We start from the raw sequence: 16,600 nt of genomic DNA on the forward strand, positions 1-16,600 counted from the left end.
AAATAAAAAACAATAACATACCAAATTTAAACAACATGAAATAAATAAGGTAAATATAACTATAAGAAGTAATGAAAATAAGGCAGTTATAAAATGCCACCTTTAAACAACCTTGTGCCTAGACTGACAGGATTCTATCAGAATTGCAGAGAAAAACTAACAGCAAAGCTGCTACTCAAAATACTTTTTGGCACAGAAAGGAAGACTTCTTGACTCTAAATACAAGGTGATGTTATACCAGATAATGAACTGAGCATTGTAGTACCTACTGTATTGTAGAGGTAGAGGTGGGTGGATCTCAGTGAGTTTGAGTCTAGACAAGTCAGTACTGTTACACAGAGAAACCCTATCTTGAGAAAAAAATGATGAATAAATAGATAAATAAATACGTAAAACCACCAGAAAACGATACAACCAAAAAAAAAACCCTACAGATTCATTCATCCATTTTTAAAAAATTCTGATCACAGGGCAGTGGTGGCACACAACTTTAATACCAGCACTCAGGGGGCAGAGGCAAGCAGATCTCTGCAAGTTCGAGGCCAACCTGGTCTACAAGAGCTAGTTCCAGGAAGGCTCCAAAGCTAGAGAGACACCTGTATCAAAAAAAAGAAAGAAAAAGAAAAAGGAAGGAAGGAAGGAAGGAAGGAAAAAAGAAAGAAAGAGAGAGAGAAAGAGAGAGAGAGAGAGAGAGAGAGAGAGAGAGAGAGAAAGAAAGAAAGAAGGAAGCAAGCTAGTTCCAGTACTACCAGGGTTACATAGAGAAACTCTGCTGTAAAAAAAAATTCTATTATTAGCTTTTTTATACTCACACACCAATGTATGATATGCTCACATTCTGCATTCTGTTTGTGTTTGTGCGTGCACACCTCAAACACTGCCCATTCACAATCCTACCTCTGCACTCTCCTGGTCTACAATTCCAACAAATTTCCATATTATGTTTCTCTCTATTAATTTTGCTTGGGACCAACTGTGATTAACCAGGGACTTCTGTGAGACTGTGGACTGTGGGTTTGGAGCTGTGTTGGAGTCTGGTGGGTTCAGCAGAGGACGACAGACAGCTAAAGGCAGTGAATCTTTTCCTACAATCCACCCAGATCCAACATTTGAGAGGTAAAGAGTTGGTCCTGTGAGCCTTTCCCTTTCCTAGACTGATTGTGGTCTAGTGTGAGGTCAATGCAGGTAAATACAGTTTCTGTTGGTTACTGATTACAGCAGCTGTATGGAGTCTAGAGAATGGCATGTCTTAGCCCTTCCTCATCTTTCCCTGATAATTCCCTTTCAACTCCTCTTCCTCAATGTTCCCAGAGCCACTGACTTTTGTAGGGCTGGTACCAAATACCTTCCTTTTATTATGCATCAGAGACCGCAATATTCTCTGAATTCACCATTGCATTTTTAAAAAATTCTATATTTTATCTAAAAAGCATCTTCTGTGTGAGTCACAGAAGCCTAACGTGTTTCTGAGTTACCAAAATCACAAAACCGTTATCTAATGGTGAGAGCAGTACAGCGCAGAATGAGCTCGGTCCTGGAGGCTGGGAGTCTAGCCGAGGTTAGGCTGCCTGTCTTTTAACTGAAGGTTTCAGAACTCACTATGGGGGTCAGGTACCTGAGTGCAATGTCTCCCTAGATCCAGTTCTGGCAGCAACCATGGAAGTATGTGGAGAGGCTGTGCAGATCGGGTTCAGGGCAGCCTGACAGCTGGAGCTGTGGGGAAGGCAGCCTGAGACGGAGTGGGAGGGACAGTTCAATGGGGCGGAGACACTCTAACAGGAACAGCAGTTGGGAGGGTGCTAGAGTTTATTTAGGTGAGTATAGGTGGAATGACGGACAAGTGGGAGGAGTTAGAGAAGTGACATAAACAGAAGCTGGGAAACTAGTAAGGGAGAGGACCCGGAAGTGCACTGAGGAGCCAAAGCCGGAAGTGCCTAATGCTGCTTCCCTGTTGGTGCTCTGGGCCTTGCACTGTGGGAAGCTGCGTGGTCCGGAACTGGGTGAGGGAGACTCTGGCAGGTATTTCAGGATCTGAAATCTCCGGAGCTCAGTCGTTGTACAAGGCAGCCTGGGAAAGTCACCGGACAGCAGCGCGGCAACCCTGGAACCTCCCAGGAGGTTCAGAGGAGCCACGGGGCCGGGACCCAAGAGCAAAGGGATGGTGCAAGCAGTTTCCCTGCTGCTCATAAGACTCTGAAAGTCGGCTGTGGATGTCTTACCGTCGTCGGTAAATTTTAGGTCACATAAATTCGAACTCTCCTGATTTTTTTCATTGATCTGAGTGCCAAAATAATCTCATTAAAATGACCTAGTAGAATATTTGAATTTATGTGTTTTGTTTGCGAAGACAGTTGGTTCTCTTTGTGTGTTGGAAAGAAAAAAAAAAAAACTCTTCAAATTTACATTCCTCCACGCCAACTTTCTTGCTAAACCTCTTAGCTATTAAAGAGAATGGCACATAGAACTTGGGATTTTTGACTCCCAAAGACCTTTTATATATTTGTTATGAAATGAACGCCAGGATAAGGAATTTAATCCGAAATTATATTATTTTGCGAGTTCCATGGATATGGTTGAAAACATTAACAATTAAAAGAAAACATTTGGTCCATTATTAAATTTTCGTCTGACAATTTGTCATGTAAGTAGATTGTTTTTAAAAGAATCTTTGAAAAATTTGGTTATATACACCATTAATCCCACCGCTGGGGAGGCAGAGGCAGGTGGTTCTCAGTGAGTCCGAGGCCAGCCTAGTCTACCTAATGAGCTCTAGGAGAGCCAGGGTATCATGGTGAGACCCTGTCTCAAAAAAAGAAATGTTTTTTTTTTTTTTCTACTGAGTTCTTAATGTGCAACTTAGAGCCAGGAAAGGACAGCATGCTATTTTATGTTACTAGATCACAGTATTTCCACAGCTAGAAAAGGTCATATAAGCCACGTGGTAGTGGTGGTGGCACAACCATTTAATCCCAGCATTTGGGGGCTGAGAATTCCTTCCCACTCTGGCCCACTGAGGAAGGTTAAGGACAGCCAAATCTACACAGATTAAACCTGTATCAAGAAAAAAAGAAAAAGCAATGAAAAAATATGGTATAAAATAACAAAGAAAGCATCTTTCATATAATTACAATAACTCATCTATATCAGAAAAAAAAATGTCTAGAGAAATCTTTTGTCTTCCTGGTCAAAGAAAAACACTGTCCATGGGCTCAAAATCAAGCTGTTATTTTTTGATTCCTGTGTGTGTTGTGTTTGAGTCCTAAATTCATGTGTTGCTCTGTCTGGCCCAAACTCACCAAGTAGACTAAACTGGCCTGGAAAACACAGAATTCCACCCTTCTCTGTTTCCCTAGTGCTAAGATTAAAGGTGTCCGCTGAAACAACTGTTCAAACTGTTGTTTTTTATTTTGTGGTCTGTTGACAGCCAGTGGTGTGACTGTGAACTTCTCCCAGGAGGCGAGGCAGTGCCTGAACCTGCTCAGGGGACTTTGTGCAGAGACTTGATGTTGCAGAATTGTAGCAGTCTGATTTCTGTGGGTAAGAATTGTTTGCATGCAGTCTCCCTTGCTCCTCCTCAGAGTGCTCTCCCTCAGAGTGTCTTTCTCTTACTCTGAAAGCGCTTGAGCTTTTGAGAGGTTTGAGACATTCATCATCTTGGGTCTCTGATAAACTCAGGATGTCACTAGTGTGTGATATTCTCATCCCAATCTTTCAGTTCCATTTCTGCAGCTGAGATTTGACTGTCCTGTGACTGGAAGTGGGATTCAAGTCACACTAACTGAAAATGATTCCTAAATGTTTTCAGTATTCTGACCCTGCCTGACAACTGGGGAGACACTTCTAGATTCCTCTCTTCATCTACTGAGCACAGTACTGTGTTAGAAATCCAGGTGCTTCCTGAGGAATCTCTTTCTCATGTGCAGGGTTAATTGATCACCCAGACTTGCTCACTTGTTGGGGCAGAACAAAGAGGCCAGGAAGGTGAAGAGGGATGAGACAGTAGCTCAGGATCAAGGTATTTGGAAGAATTGGTGAAGGGATAGCTGTTAGTATTCAGATGTACTGGCCTATACTTGATGTCCTGACAAGATAGGTCCTCAGCTTCAGCCACTAAGAGCACCTCCTATGCACATGCACTATGTTCCCTTTTAAAAGGTGGGCTTTGCTCATCTTCTACCTCTCTCTCCTCTCTCCTCTCTCTCTCTCTCTCTCTCTCCCTCCCTCCCTCCCCTCCCCCCTCTCTCTCTCTCTCTCTCTCTCTCTCTCTCTCTCTCTCTCTCTCTCTCTCTCTGTTTTCTGTTCCTCTCTCTGTCTCTCACCATCTCTCGTTATTTCTCTTCCTCCACTCCTATCCCCAGGGACCAGTTTTAGCCCCCTTCTCTGCCCCTTGTCTCGCCTCTTACATTAAACCTCCTATGTGAGTACCATTGTGTGGTGTTCCTCCTTCCCACTGATTTTTAAATCTATTGTAATTACTGCAAGGGACTCAAGTGAATGTGTGAGTGGGACATGAAATCAGTGTGCCACATTCTGTGTCACTAGAAATGATTCTGGAGACGTCCACTGAGAAAGATCTCAGGATTGTCCTATTGTAGGTACGAGAACTGGTTCTACAGAAGAATTGAAAATGGAGTCAAGTAAAATTTTATTTGAGTGTGCATGTGAGTGATGCTGTCCTTTTCATTGACATCACTAGTCATGTCCTCATAACTATTAATTCTTTTACTTTGTAATTATCTTGAACTGCACTTACATCTCCATCAATTTTAAGGTAGAATTTTTCTAGATAAAACAATATGGTTGACAGTGATTTTTCTCCGCAAGCTTCAAATGTCGTTCCCTGCTCTCCTGAACTGGGAATCATTGATAAAACACGTGGTCATATTGTGTTTCTTGGATCTTTTCAAGTGGTTTGTCATTTTTCTTTAACTGCTTTCAGTATTAACTTTTTCTTTTGCCTCCTTATATAAAAGGCCAACAAACCTTCTATTCATTGTTCCTGAAAGAGAAACTCAAAAAAGAGAAGCAAAAAGAAATGGCTGATTCTCCAGTAAACGGGCCCCAGGTCAGTGCTCATGTTCCCCCCCCCCCCTTTTTTTTATAGAAATGTTGTTTGAGACATTTGAAGCCTTTAAATTGTTATTCTGGTTATCTTTTTTAACATTATTATGAAAAATGTTGCAGACAAAGAAGCAGACAATTACATACTGAAATTAACCAGACCCAAAGAGTATGCAACTCAATGTACTTTTATGCAGTTAGAGTAGTCATTGGGATCAGAACCTCTGCAGCCTCACAAGGGATTTTATATTTTCATTACAGAATATATTTATGTGAACTTGTGAATCATGAAAAAGAAAGAAAGGCTGTGACAGAATTAGAACTGGAAAAGAAATTAGCTTTATACTCTTTCTCATAACTTGTGTTCACTACCTGAATTCAGTCCTAATTGAACCCTGATATTTAATGTTCTTTGTTTTCTTCTCTCCATGTTCTACTGTGCGCACGTGTACACTGTTTCCATATACACATACTGTTGTCTAGATCATGCATGTGAGGGAAAATGTGCTTCCTTCCTTCTGACACTTTATAATATAGCTGCACTTAATTGTCGCTTGTAAACTGGGAGGTGGTGGCACATGCTTTAAATCGCAACACTCGGGAGTTAGAGGCAGGAGGACCTCTGTCAGTTTGAGGCCAGCCTGGTAAGCAAGAACTAGTTCTAGGAGAGGCTCCAAAGCTACGGAGAAACCCTGTCTCGAAAAACCAAAAAATAAAATTAAAAAAAAATGTTAATTGTCACGTTTAGCAGAATGGGTATGTGGGATCATGCAGGTTGGTGAAATGAAGAATTAGAGACATGAGAATGAACTTAGCTTCTGTGGCCACAGGGATCTTAGTCTTGGTAAACTGAAGCACTTTCCCTTTGCCTCTTGGTATCTTTATTTTTTCATAAATTTCTATTTTCGCTGGTAGATTTCCATATGTCAACACAAACTGAATGAAGTTTCTGAAAATACAGTGCCAGGTGCAAATACCTGATTGATGAGGTACTTCGGTTTTCCTGATTTTCTCTAAACCAAGTTTTACATAGGCTTTTTATCCATGGGAAACTCTCAGATAAGATTAGCATAGGATAACAAAAGAAATCTTTAACACAAATGATGGATTAGAAGCTGAGTGAAAACTCTGGAGCTAAGCCAGGTATTGCCCAGTGGGGGCTCATGACCAGCAAGGGTTACTTGCTAACCCTCTGGAACCAAAACCTATGCTGTTGCTATTCTTTCTAATCGAGAAGTCTTTGCCCATCCCAGTATATATATATGGATATTCCCTATGATTTCTAGATTTCTGTTTCTTGTTTCAAATTATATTTTTGATCCATTTTAATGGATTTTTTTTTACAAATGAAAAATAAGAATCTAATTTCATTCACCTACTTGGATCCAGTTTTGCCTATACCATTTGGTAAAATGGCCATATTATTCTAACTTATCTTTTTGCCACCATTATTAAATATTTAGTAGGCATGGCTTTACAGTATTCTTTCTGGATCCTCTATAGTATTCTGTTATGACTACACCTGTACACTGTAACTCAATATGTCTACATCTCCTGTAGCACTTTTCTCAATTTTATTTTCCCCCAATTATTTGGGTATAAATATTATACATTAACTTATGATCTTTAATTTTGAAAATATATCCACTCTAATGCATGAACAAAATATGTGTTGAAGCCCAATTGCCGTAGAGCATCGAACTATATCTCTGTACATTAGTGTGTAGGACTCCTGTGGCATGTAGGCTCCAATTGGTGAGGTCTGTCACATTTCCTTGAATCATGGTTATAAAAAGCACATATTGAATCACAAGGAATAGCTGTCACAACATCTTAGCAATGTGTGGAATTAAAAGAGACATATCTTGATTTTTAATACTGTGTAAAACTTGGATCTTACTACTAAAAATGTAAGCACACTAGACAGTGCAGAACATGGATTGATGTTGCCATGAAACTGATGTTCTTGAGCGTAGATTCAGATTGTACTCTACCTGTATTTCTCTTTGGTGTTTAATATCACAACAGTGATGACGTGTCCATGTGTTTGTTGACATCTGATATCTGTTTGTCTCAGGAGAATTGCTGATCACATCACCTACTTGATTAGGGTGTTCAATGGTAACTTCCCAAACTTGAGAGATCAGTATATTTTATTCTCTAACCTCCCCACAACCACGCACAAACAAAATATAGGATCCTACTGTGCAGCCCCTTTTGGTTGGAAGTCATTATGTAGCATTATGTGGAATTCACCAAGAATTGAGGGCATTGACTAATTGGTGTGCATAATCCATCATATTTGATGCAGAACATTTCCTCGTGATTCTTTTCCTCTAGTCTGTTCCTGTGAGAGTCATGGTTCTACTCCCCTACCTTGAAGCTGCATGTTTTAACATAGAGATTTAGGAAATGGGCTCTGATTTGTATTTCTGTTCCTTATTCATGACTCAGACAGATTATGTTAACACTTTCCATTTTCAGAGAAATAGGAAGAATCGTGAACACTACTAACCTAAAGTGTGATAGGCAATACAGCATAAGTACTAAAAGGGAACACGCTGATAACCACAAAATTCAGATACAGTAGCTAAAGTTTTCTCCTGAGCTCTATTATTATTCTTCTTCTTTGAACTCTATTATATTTGCACAGCACTGAATAGTGACTGTAATTCTCACAGAATTCAATATATTCATTTTCAGAGGAAATCTTGTCACTTCTGAATGTATCCACAGTTTACTATACTTACGTGTACATGCTTAGCTGCTACTCAGAAACTATTTGATGTGATTTTGGACTTACCCCAGTTTTTATAACTCTTTGGGAGTGAAATAGTCCCCAGAACTTCTAAAATTGTTATTTGTTTTAGTTGCCTTATGCCTATCCTTGAGTAAAATTTTAGATTATATCAGATATGGCTGATGTAGATTTTTCTGTCAGCTTGCTAGTAACTCAGATATTCTTATAAAAGTAATCCCACAGACTACTTCATCTTATGTTGTAATGTTAAAATTGACAGTATACATTGCTGTTACACTCATTGTTACTGTGGGGAAAAAACAGCTCTTTACCTAGATTCAATTGTGAATTCTGTCTTCCATATTCATTCCTTTTCTCTTTAATGGAATGGAGTTGATGTAATGGAATTTAAACATGCAAACTGAGCATGTTAGGAATACAATCGTGTGAGACTGAAAAATGCACAGGATTGATTCACTGTTGGTACTGTAGCATGATCTATAGGTACAGCATTTAAAGCACATTTCCTCATCACCATTTTCCTCTGAGACATATACACTGTGATCCATGGGACACAAACACAGCATCCATACCAGGGAGACAACTGTGTCCAGACATAAATGTGTGTCTCTTTTCATGGATGTGCTTGTGAAACCACTTTGTCATCTTGATTTCAGGGACTTAGACCATTCATTATAAAGCGTGACTATATCAGAAATCATTGCTTTGAGTAATTGTATTCACTCTTCTACATCCCTAATTTCCTCAAGTCTCCTTATCTCAAGGAAAGCCTCTTTATGGGATCACCTGGTCAAACTGTATTTTGTATTTCAGGGTCCATTGACATTCAGGGATGTGACTGTGGACTTCTCCCAGGAAGAGTGGGAATGCCTAGACTCTGCTCAGAGGGCTTTGTACATTGATGTGATGTTGGAGAATTACAGCAGCCTGCTATTTGTGGGTGAGAGCACTTTTATTGTAGAATTCCTAAATCATTCTTTGTATATACTGACTTGTAAACTCTGTTAAGCTGTCCTAGAAACAATGGAAGGCAGGAAAGTTTGGTAGTAGAAATAACTTTTTTATGGAATTTGACTCTCTTTTCATTTCCATGTTAAAGGTGCCATGCAAACCTCACTGTGTTTCCAAAATAAATTCCATATATATTTCCATATATATCTTAAAGCTCCAAGTCCATTATTGTAACTTTCATGGTTTTGTGAGAAAAAGCTCAGGATAGGCGATCTGAAATTTTTCCTTAAATATGCTAAAAGATTCTCGCAAGAAATAGCAACTGGAAATCATTCCTAGTTTCTTCTACTTTGTGTTCTCTTGATGTACTGAGCACAGTATTTTGTTTGATGTCTCTATTCTTTCTAAAAATTCTAGCATGGGTCATTGGCTACCTCACAGAACATGTGGATTATTGTATGCAAGATAGGCCTGGTCACCTGTCCTGAGCAAATGAGATTGCCCTGGAATGTGGAGAGGAGAGAGTAGTCAAAACCAGGGTGAGCTCGTGAATAAGCAGGACAACAGTAATGGCTTCCAGTGAAAGAGAAAGCAAGAGCTGAGAATGCTTTTGCTATATTCGATTCCATTTGAAAGAATGCCTCATCATTGAACTTAGTGGAGTATTCTGGTCCCAGGATGCATCCTGCCTGTTGTAACTGTTACAAGGTATTGTGTTTTATTGCACCTAATTTATGGTGACTTAATACCAGTACAAAATGTAAATTTTTTGGTTTCTTTTTGTTTGTTTTGTTTTTTTGTATTTCGAGACAGGGTTTCTCTATAGCTCTGGTGCCTGTCCTAGAACTACCTCTTTTAAATCAGGCTGGCCTTGAACTCACAGAGATCGGCCTACCTCTGCCTCCCGAGTGCTGGGGTAAAGGCGTGCGCCATTACCGCCGGGCACAAAATGCATTTAATTTAACTATGCTGATATCAGATTGGAATAATTTTACAAATTATAACCCTAAAGTCAATCCATGAATTAGTATTAGTCTGAAATTGCCTTCCTTGCATGTATATCTTCATATTACATATTTTGTCCAGTGGAGAATACACAGACACCCTTCTCAGAAGCCGGTGTACTGAATAGACTTGGAAATAAGCATATGAAGAAAGTTAGGAAACACAGTAGTATGTGAAGCTAAGACCAGGAAAGATAGAAATAAGCAATAGCTGCCTGTTTCAAACCTGCCTCAAATGAACTGAGCCTCTGCTGTCTGGCAGAATACTAGCTTTCCATCCACTAATTTAAAAGAATCTAATATGTTTTTCTAGAGAGAAAAACCATTTGATATTTTTAAGTAAGACTTTAATATTTTAAGGAATTGGCCCTTCTTAACAGTATTCTTCAGCAATCTTCTGAGATGAAATATTTAAAAATAGAGACATGTATTCTTAATAATTCTTAATCAGTCAATGAGCGCCATCCCACAGCTAATTGCTTATGCCTCACTTTCCTGATCATCTTCTGCCATTAGACATTTTTGATAAGGATAAGGTATCTGCTATATCTCAGACCCTTGGAGACTGTTCATCTGTTTTTGTGAGAATACATTCAATTACGGTGGAAGATAAATGTCTAATTAGTTTCTGATTCACTTATCTTTAGAAAGAACTTAGGAAGGCAGCCATTTATCAAATGTTTAGTGTTGGAGCAAGCCCTATTAATCTGAATTGTATTCATTTTCAGAGAACTGTTGCATATGTGATCCTGTCTATCAACATGTAAAGACTGAAAAGGAGTCTTCTCAGTGTAATGACCTTGTAAAAATGCTTCATGACCCCTCCACATGTGCACTTTATAGAACAAGTGAAACTACAGAAAGCTCTAATAGCTACAGATGCAGTAATCATGGGGATGCCTCTATTGACTCATCAAACCCAGATAGACATGACAGCATGCACACTGGAGAAGAAACGTGCAAATCTAAAGTCTGTGAGAAATCATTAAATTTGTATCCCAACATTAATCAAGATCAGAGAGACTACACTGCAAGATCAGAACACAGACAAGGAGAATATGAAGATTATTTCACCTCTGCTTACAGTCTCTTGCAACAAAAATTCTCCACTGGAGAGACTCCACACCAGTCTAGGAAATGTGTGAAATACTTCAGTGCAGCCTCAGGCCTCACTGTACATCAGAGAATACAGACTGGGGAGAAGCCTTACAGATGTGAAGAATGTGACAAATATTTTACCCGACTTTCAACTCTTAGAGCACATCAGAAAATTCATACTGGAGAGAAACTTTACAAATGTAGGGAATGTGAGAAATCCTTTACCCATAACTCATATCTTAGAACACATCAGAGAGTCCACACTGGAGAGAGACCTTACAGTTGTAAGGAATGTGGAAAATGTTTTACTACATGCTCGGACCTCAGAAAACATCAGAAAATTCATACAGGAGAGAAAATTCACAAATGCAAACACTGTGACATGTCCTTTCTCCGTATTTCAACTCTTAGAAGACATCAGAGTGTTCACACTGGAGAGAGACCTTACAAATGTCAGGAATGTAACAAATCCTTTATCGACATGTCACATCTTAGAACACATCAGAGAATTCATACTGGAGAGAGACCATATAGTTGTAAGGAGTGTGATAAATCTTTTACTAGGTACTCCCACCTCAAAGCCCATCAGAACATTCATACTAGAGAGAAACAACAAATACAATGAACAGTACATCCTATATCTATCTTTCAAATCTTAAAACACATCAGAGAGTTTACAGTGGAGAGAAAAAATACCATTCTTATAATGTGAAATCGCATTTTTTTAGGTGTTCTCTGCCTATAAAGCCTAACAGCATAAATAATGTGCTATGGGATAATTTTTTGTATACTGTTAAGATGTGTCTTTGCCAAAGTTCTTTCTGATTAGTTTGATAAAGAGCTGAATGACCAATGGCTTGGTAGGAGAAAATGGGCAGAACTTCTCAGGAGAGAAAGGAACTTGGGATGAATCTGGTATGGTAGTGGATGCCAAAAAGACATGGGAGGCATCAGGTGTACAAAATCGAAGAGAAGTAAAGAGCCAGTTGACAAAATGTAGGTTAATAGAAACCTGTTACTTAAGTTATAAGAGCTAGTTGGGAACAAACATAAAGGTCAAGGTTTCATATTTTATAATACATCATTGTGTCATTGTTTGGGTGCTGTGGGTCCAAAGAAAGTCCAACAAAAAAGACAAACTACGATAAATAGAAACATAGAGATAAGAAATTTGTGAAAACCTGTTATGAAGTTAAATCTTAGGAGATATCACAGAGTTTATATTTTAAAAAATTTTGCAATAGTAACAGTGTGAATTTCTTTTTTCACATGTATGGGTGCTTTGCCCAATGTGTAAAGAGTTGCTTTGCTAATCTTTCTCTGCACTACATGCTTGCCACGTGCCGGGGAATGCAGCAGAAGGCATAAGATTCCATGAGACTGGATTTACAGATAGTTGTGATCTCTTCTCTGTGTGTTAGGAATCGAACCCCAGTCCTCTGGAAGGACACCAGTGCTCTTTAAGAACTACCTTGACTCCAGCTCCTGGGAAATTCAGTAATAAAGTCACTTATCATCTTTACATGTTGTGGTGCCACACATCTTTAATCCTGGCATCCCAGGGGACAGGCAGGTGGATACCTGTGAGTTCAAGGCCAGCCTAGTGTACACAGCTAGTTCCATAACAGCTAAGGCTGTTACATAGTGAAATCTTTTCTTAAAGAACAAAACAAAAAAATGTTTTGCATTCAAGAATTCATAATAAAGACAGACTATGTAGTGCATACCTTTTCCCCCAGCACTCAGGAGGCAGAGGCTAGAAGATTTCTAAGAGTCCGAGACCATCTAAGAGTCTGAGAACATCCTGGTGTACATAGTGATATCCAGTACTGCCAGGTATACATAAAGCCTGTCTTGAAGAAAGTAAAATAAATCATAATAAGGACAAAATATGTAGTAACTTTAAAAAATACAAATAGGAGATGAACAACGTCATTAGAAAAAGATAAATAAAAATGGCAATGGGATATCACCTGCTCCTCAATAGAAGGGCAATCATATTCGCAAATATAAAATAGCAAATATTGGTGATAATGCCAAGAAACTAGAATCCTTAAACCTGCAAAATAAAAGTGTTATGATAAAAAAAGATTGAAAATCTCTTTGAAAGTAAAAATTCAAATTGCCATATGACCTAGCATTCTAGTAGTATTAAGAATGCTTCCAAGTATTCAAAAAATAATGGTGTGTTAATATGAGTAGCAAAATTATAACTATCCAAAGATGAAAAAGAAATGAAATACTAATATATGTAATAAAATAGATAAAACTTGAAGATATGCTGAGTGAAAATTCAGAAACAATACATCATGTATTCTATTTTATATAAAATTTATAATAAGTGGGGTTGGAAAATAAGTTAGTACTTGACAGAGTCTGGGAACAGAGACAAAGGAAAATAACTGCTAGTTGGGTGTAGGGTTTTCATTGCAGGGATGAATGCAATGAAATGAAGTAGTAATGCATGACATAAATGGAATAAATGCTGATTTTTTTTTCAAAAATGTGACAAAGACCTCTAATTGTTCAGTATACCACAAATTTCATAATTCTGAGAAAATATGTAAAGGGATACCATATATAATCCCCATATCTTCTGTTCATTGGAAATTTCACCCACCAAATAAATTGAATTTGATAAATCCTTTACCTAGTGCTGAAATTGCCAACATCAATGCAACTTCAGCTTGAAAGACAATGTTTTAATTCAGTCTCATCTTCTGTTCACTTTCAATAATCTTTACACTACACTGAAACCTTACAAATAGCAAGAAAGTGAGAAACTGTAAAGAGATAGGCTCTGACTATGACATCATAGGCTTATCAAAAACAGCTTAGAAATCTCTAAGACTCTGGGCTTGGTGGTGTATCCCTTTCATCTCAGCACTATGGAGTCAGAAACATGTGGATCTCTTTTGAGTTCAGCCTGGTCCACAGTGCAATTCCCAACAGAGCGAGGACTGTACAGAGAAATCTCATCTCAAAAAGTAAAGCAATAAAAAAAAGAAATCCCTCAGGGCATGAATTTTGAACTACTGAAGAAAAGTATTTGCTGGACACAAATAATAAAATGACATAGCTTTCATTTACTGTCAACAGACCTTCATGGAGGTAAAGGAGGCTCATGGTACCATCCCTCAGTCGTGATGAAATTTTAATTGGCCTAATCTTACAGTTACTTTTTCTAAATACTTCTTGAACAGTTATGAGTCTCTGCATTACCAAGTACCTACTACAAGAGGATACTTCTTTCATCAAAGTTGAGAGTAGAAAAATTGATAATTTATAGATATGAATATTGAGATGGCAGATTGACATCATCATTAATAAAACAAATAGTTTCTGTCTTTGGACTTATACTTCAAAGCCTTAGTTTGTGAAAGGCATGAATTTCTCTCTATGGAGCATGACTCAAATCCAATGAAGAGCAGTGGGCTATGCCAATTTACAGTTGTGCCAGTATTGCATATACATTTTGCACAATAGGTTGGTATTTTACGATGTAGAGTCCATGGGTAAGAATATTAACTTATTTTCTTTGCATTCAGCCCTCACATGACCTTACAGTTCTATGAAAGGGATCCAGTTGGGAGAAATTCCTGGTAAGTTCAAGTTCTCTTGATCTTGAAGCTAAAGTGTTTGGTGTTTATAGCAACACCATGTTCTTAGGGTGGCAAAGCAAGAATACTGGCACCTGCTTTGTTTCAAATGTCTCTCAGGCCTCCTGACCAGTAATTCCTAGGCAGATAAGCAGCATCTAGTACAAGGAGTTTGATTTAGTAGCTCTGGCATCTGGAAGCAGCATTATTCACACATGTGGGACACCTCTGTTCAAAGTTTTAAAATCATATTTACTATTAACCTGTAAGACAGTGGGATTTCAAGAGGCTTCTTTATACATCCTTCCTTTTGGTTAACCCCCTTACTCTTCTTCACTTATTCCTACCCCATCCCCAGTTTAATATCTAGCACACATTAACAGAAACAACAGATAGTACCAGAAATGAGTTCCAGTGAATACTAAAATTGCCCACATTTAATTTTTCATACACTTTTATACCCCAATACAATATGGGGAAGAAGGCAAAAGACTGATTTAACATGATACAAAGGACAACTCGAACAGTTACTTTCCCCATTTCTTGAGACATCAAGTCATTAATTCTTGAGAAAATCATTCCATTGTTTAGGCAGTGAACCTACCATAGACCAAGTATTCTGAAGGCAGCCACTCCTTAGGTAAAACCTCATAATTCAAAAAAAAAAGAGTAGAAGTATGGTAAAACCTCATAATTCAAAAGAAAGAACAGAAGTATGCTGGAATTCTCTGACCTTTGGTTAGAGTGGAGAGGATACACCTCTATGGTCATCTTAATGTCCAAAACACCTAGTAACCACTCCCTAGGTCAGGGTGTGTAGCCACAGTTGTCAGCAACTTTGAACAAGCTAAAACTCTGTGACCTTCGGACATAGTGGAATAGGCTCATATTTTTGGGCCTTCACACTTGAATGAGAACACAAGTTTGAAGCTAGCTCATACATTTTCATTTAACCATATGTCAGGTGATGGATACTTATCTTTTTTATTTTTTTTATTAAAAATTTCTGCCTCCTCCCCATCTCCCATTTACCCCCCTCCCCCCTCCACTCCCCCTCCCTCTCCTGTCCAGAGAGTAGTAAGGGTTCCCTGCCCTGTGGGAAGTCCAAGTTCCTCCCCCCTCCATCCAGGTCTAGGAAGGTGAGCATCCAAATAGGCCAGGCCCCACCAAAGCCAGTATGCGTAGTAGGATCCAAATCCAGTGTCATTGTCCTTGGCTTCTCAGCAGGTCTCATTGTCCGCCATGTACAGGGAGACCGGTTTCATCTCATGCTTTTTCAGTCCCAGTCCAGCTGGGCTTGGTAAGCTCTGAATAGATCAGCCCCACCATCTCAGTGGATGGGAGCACTCCTTGCAGTCCAGACTTCCTTGCATGGATACTTATCTTGAACCCATTTCTTAGTTGCTGTCCATAAAGCAGCAATGAACATGATGGCCAAGTGCTCGTTGGTAAAATGGCAAGTCTGTGCAGTTCACGTCCAGGAGTGGATATTATATATCAGTTTCCTCTGAGATTAAACCCTTCATTCTTGGAGGGAAGTCCTTAAAACACAGGATATTAAGAGAGGTAAAGGAACTGGATGATCTAAGGCAGTATAGTTCTCAACCATCCTAAAATATTCTGACCTTTTGATAATCTTCCTCGTGTTGTGGTGACTTAAAATATAAAAGTATTTTACTTTCTCCCTCATAACTAATTTTGCTACTATTATTAATCATAATGTAAATATCAGATACGCCATATAGCTGATAGTTGATGCCAAATGGTTACTGACACAAGAGTTGATTTTCACTCTTGAAAAATATGTTATCTTGCAGAGAAGCTCCCCAAACTCAGAAATAGACAAGTTAATAGTGTTAGGAAGTCACCAAAACTGAGGAGATTCACTAGTGCCCCCTACCTCAAACATATATAAATAGTAATTACTGCTGACACTTGGAGACAAGCTAAATTGCATAGAAGATGTTCAAACCAGCCATAAAGCAGACACTGGTCAAGCTGCCTAAACCAGACAAGACAAACTGCCTAGAGGAGGTAGTGAGTGTCTTGAGCTGCCTTCAGGCTGTGCAGTGGTCCTCAGGTTTCCAGCTCCATTACCCGTCAACTTCACAGGGTGATGTAGCTGT

At 38.8% G+C, this 16,600-nt stretch overlaps 1 protein-coding gene across 3 annotated transcripts in view; it reads left to right on the forward strand.

The window, feature by feature from the left end:
* Nucleotides 1-1,923: 1,923 nt before the first annotated feature.
* LOC119820860 (zinc finger protein 54-like) overlaps nucleotides 1,924-16,600 on the forward strand; it is a 35,782-nt gene continuing 21,105 nt past the window's right edge. The window contains exons 1-5 of one of the 3 annotated variants that reach the window (XM_042055526.1): nucleotides 1,924-2,227; nucleotides 3,425-3,537; nucleotides 4,974-5,065; nucleotides 8,636-8,762; nucleotides 10,506-12,122. In XM_042055526.1, coding sequence (XP_041911460.1) covers nucleotides 2,211-2,227; nucleotides 3,425-3,537; nucleotides 4,974-5,065; nucleotides 8,636-8,762; nucleotides 10,506-11,500 — 1,344 coding nt within the window. In that variant the 5' untranslated portion in view covers nucleotides 1,924-2,210 and the 3' untranslated portion in view covers nucleotides 11,501-12,122. Of the gene's footprint in view, nucleotides 2,228-3,424; nucleotides 3,538-4,973; nucleotides 5,066-8,635; nucleotides 8,763-9,190; nucleotides 9,476-10,505; nucleotides 12,123-16,600 lie in introns of those variants that run through there. The other 2 variants (XM_042055527.1, XM_038339530.1) reach the window with 2 other exon arrangements.

The sequence above is a fragment of the Arvicola amphibius genome, chromosome 8 (assembly GCF_903992535.2).
Source record: "Arvicola amphibius chromosome 8, mArvAmp1.2, whole genome shotgun sequence".
In the NCBI taxonomy this organism is placed as follows: domain Eukaryota; kingdom Metazoa; phylum Chordata; class Mammalia; order Rodentia; family Cricetidae; genus Arvicola; species Arvicola amphibius.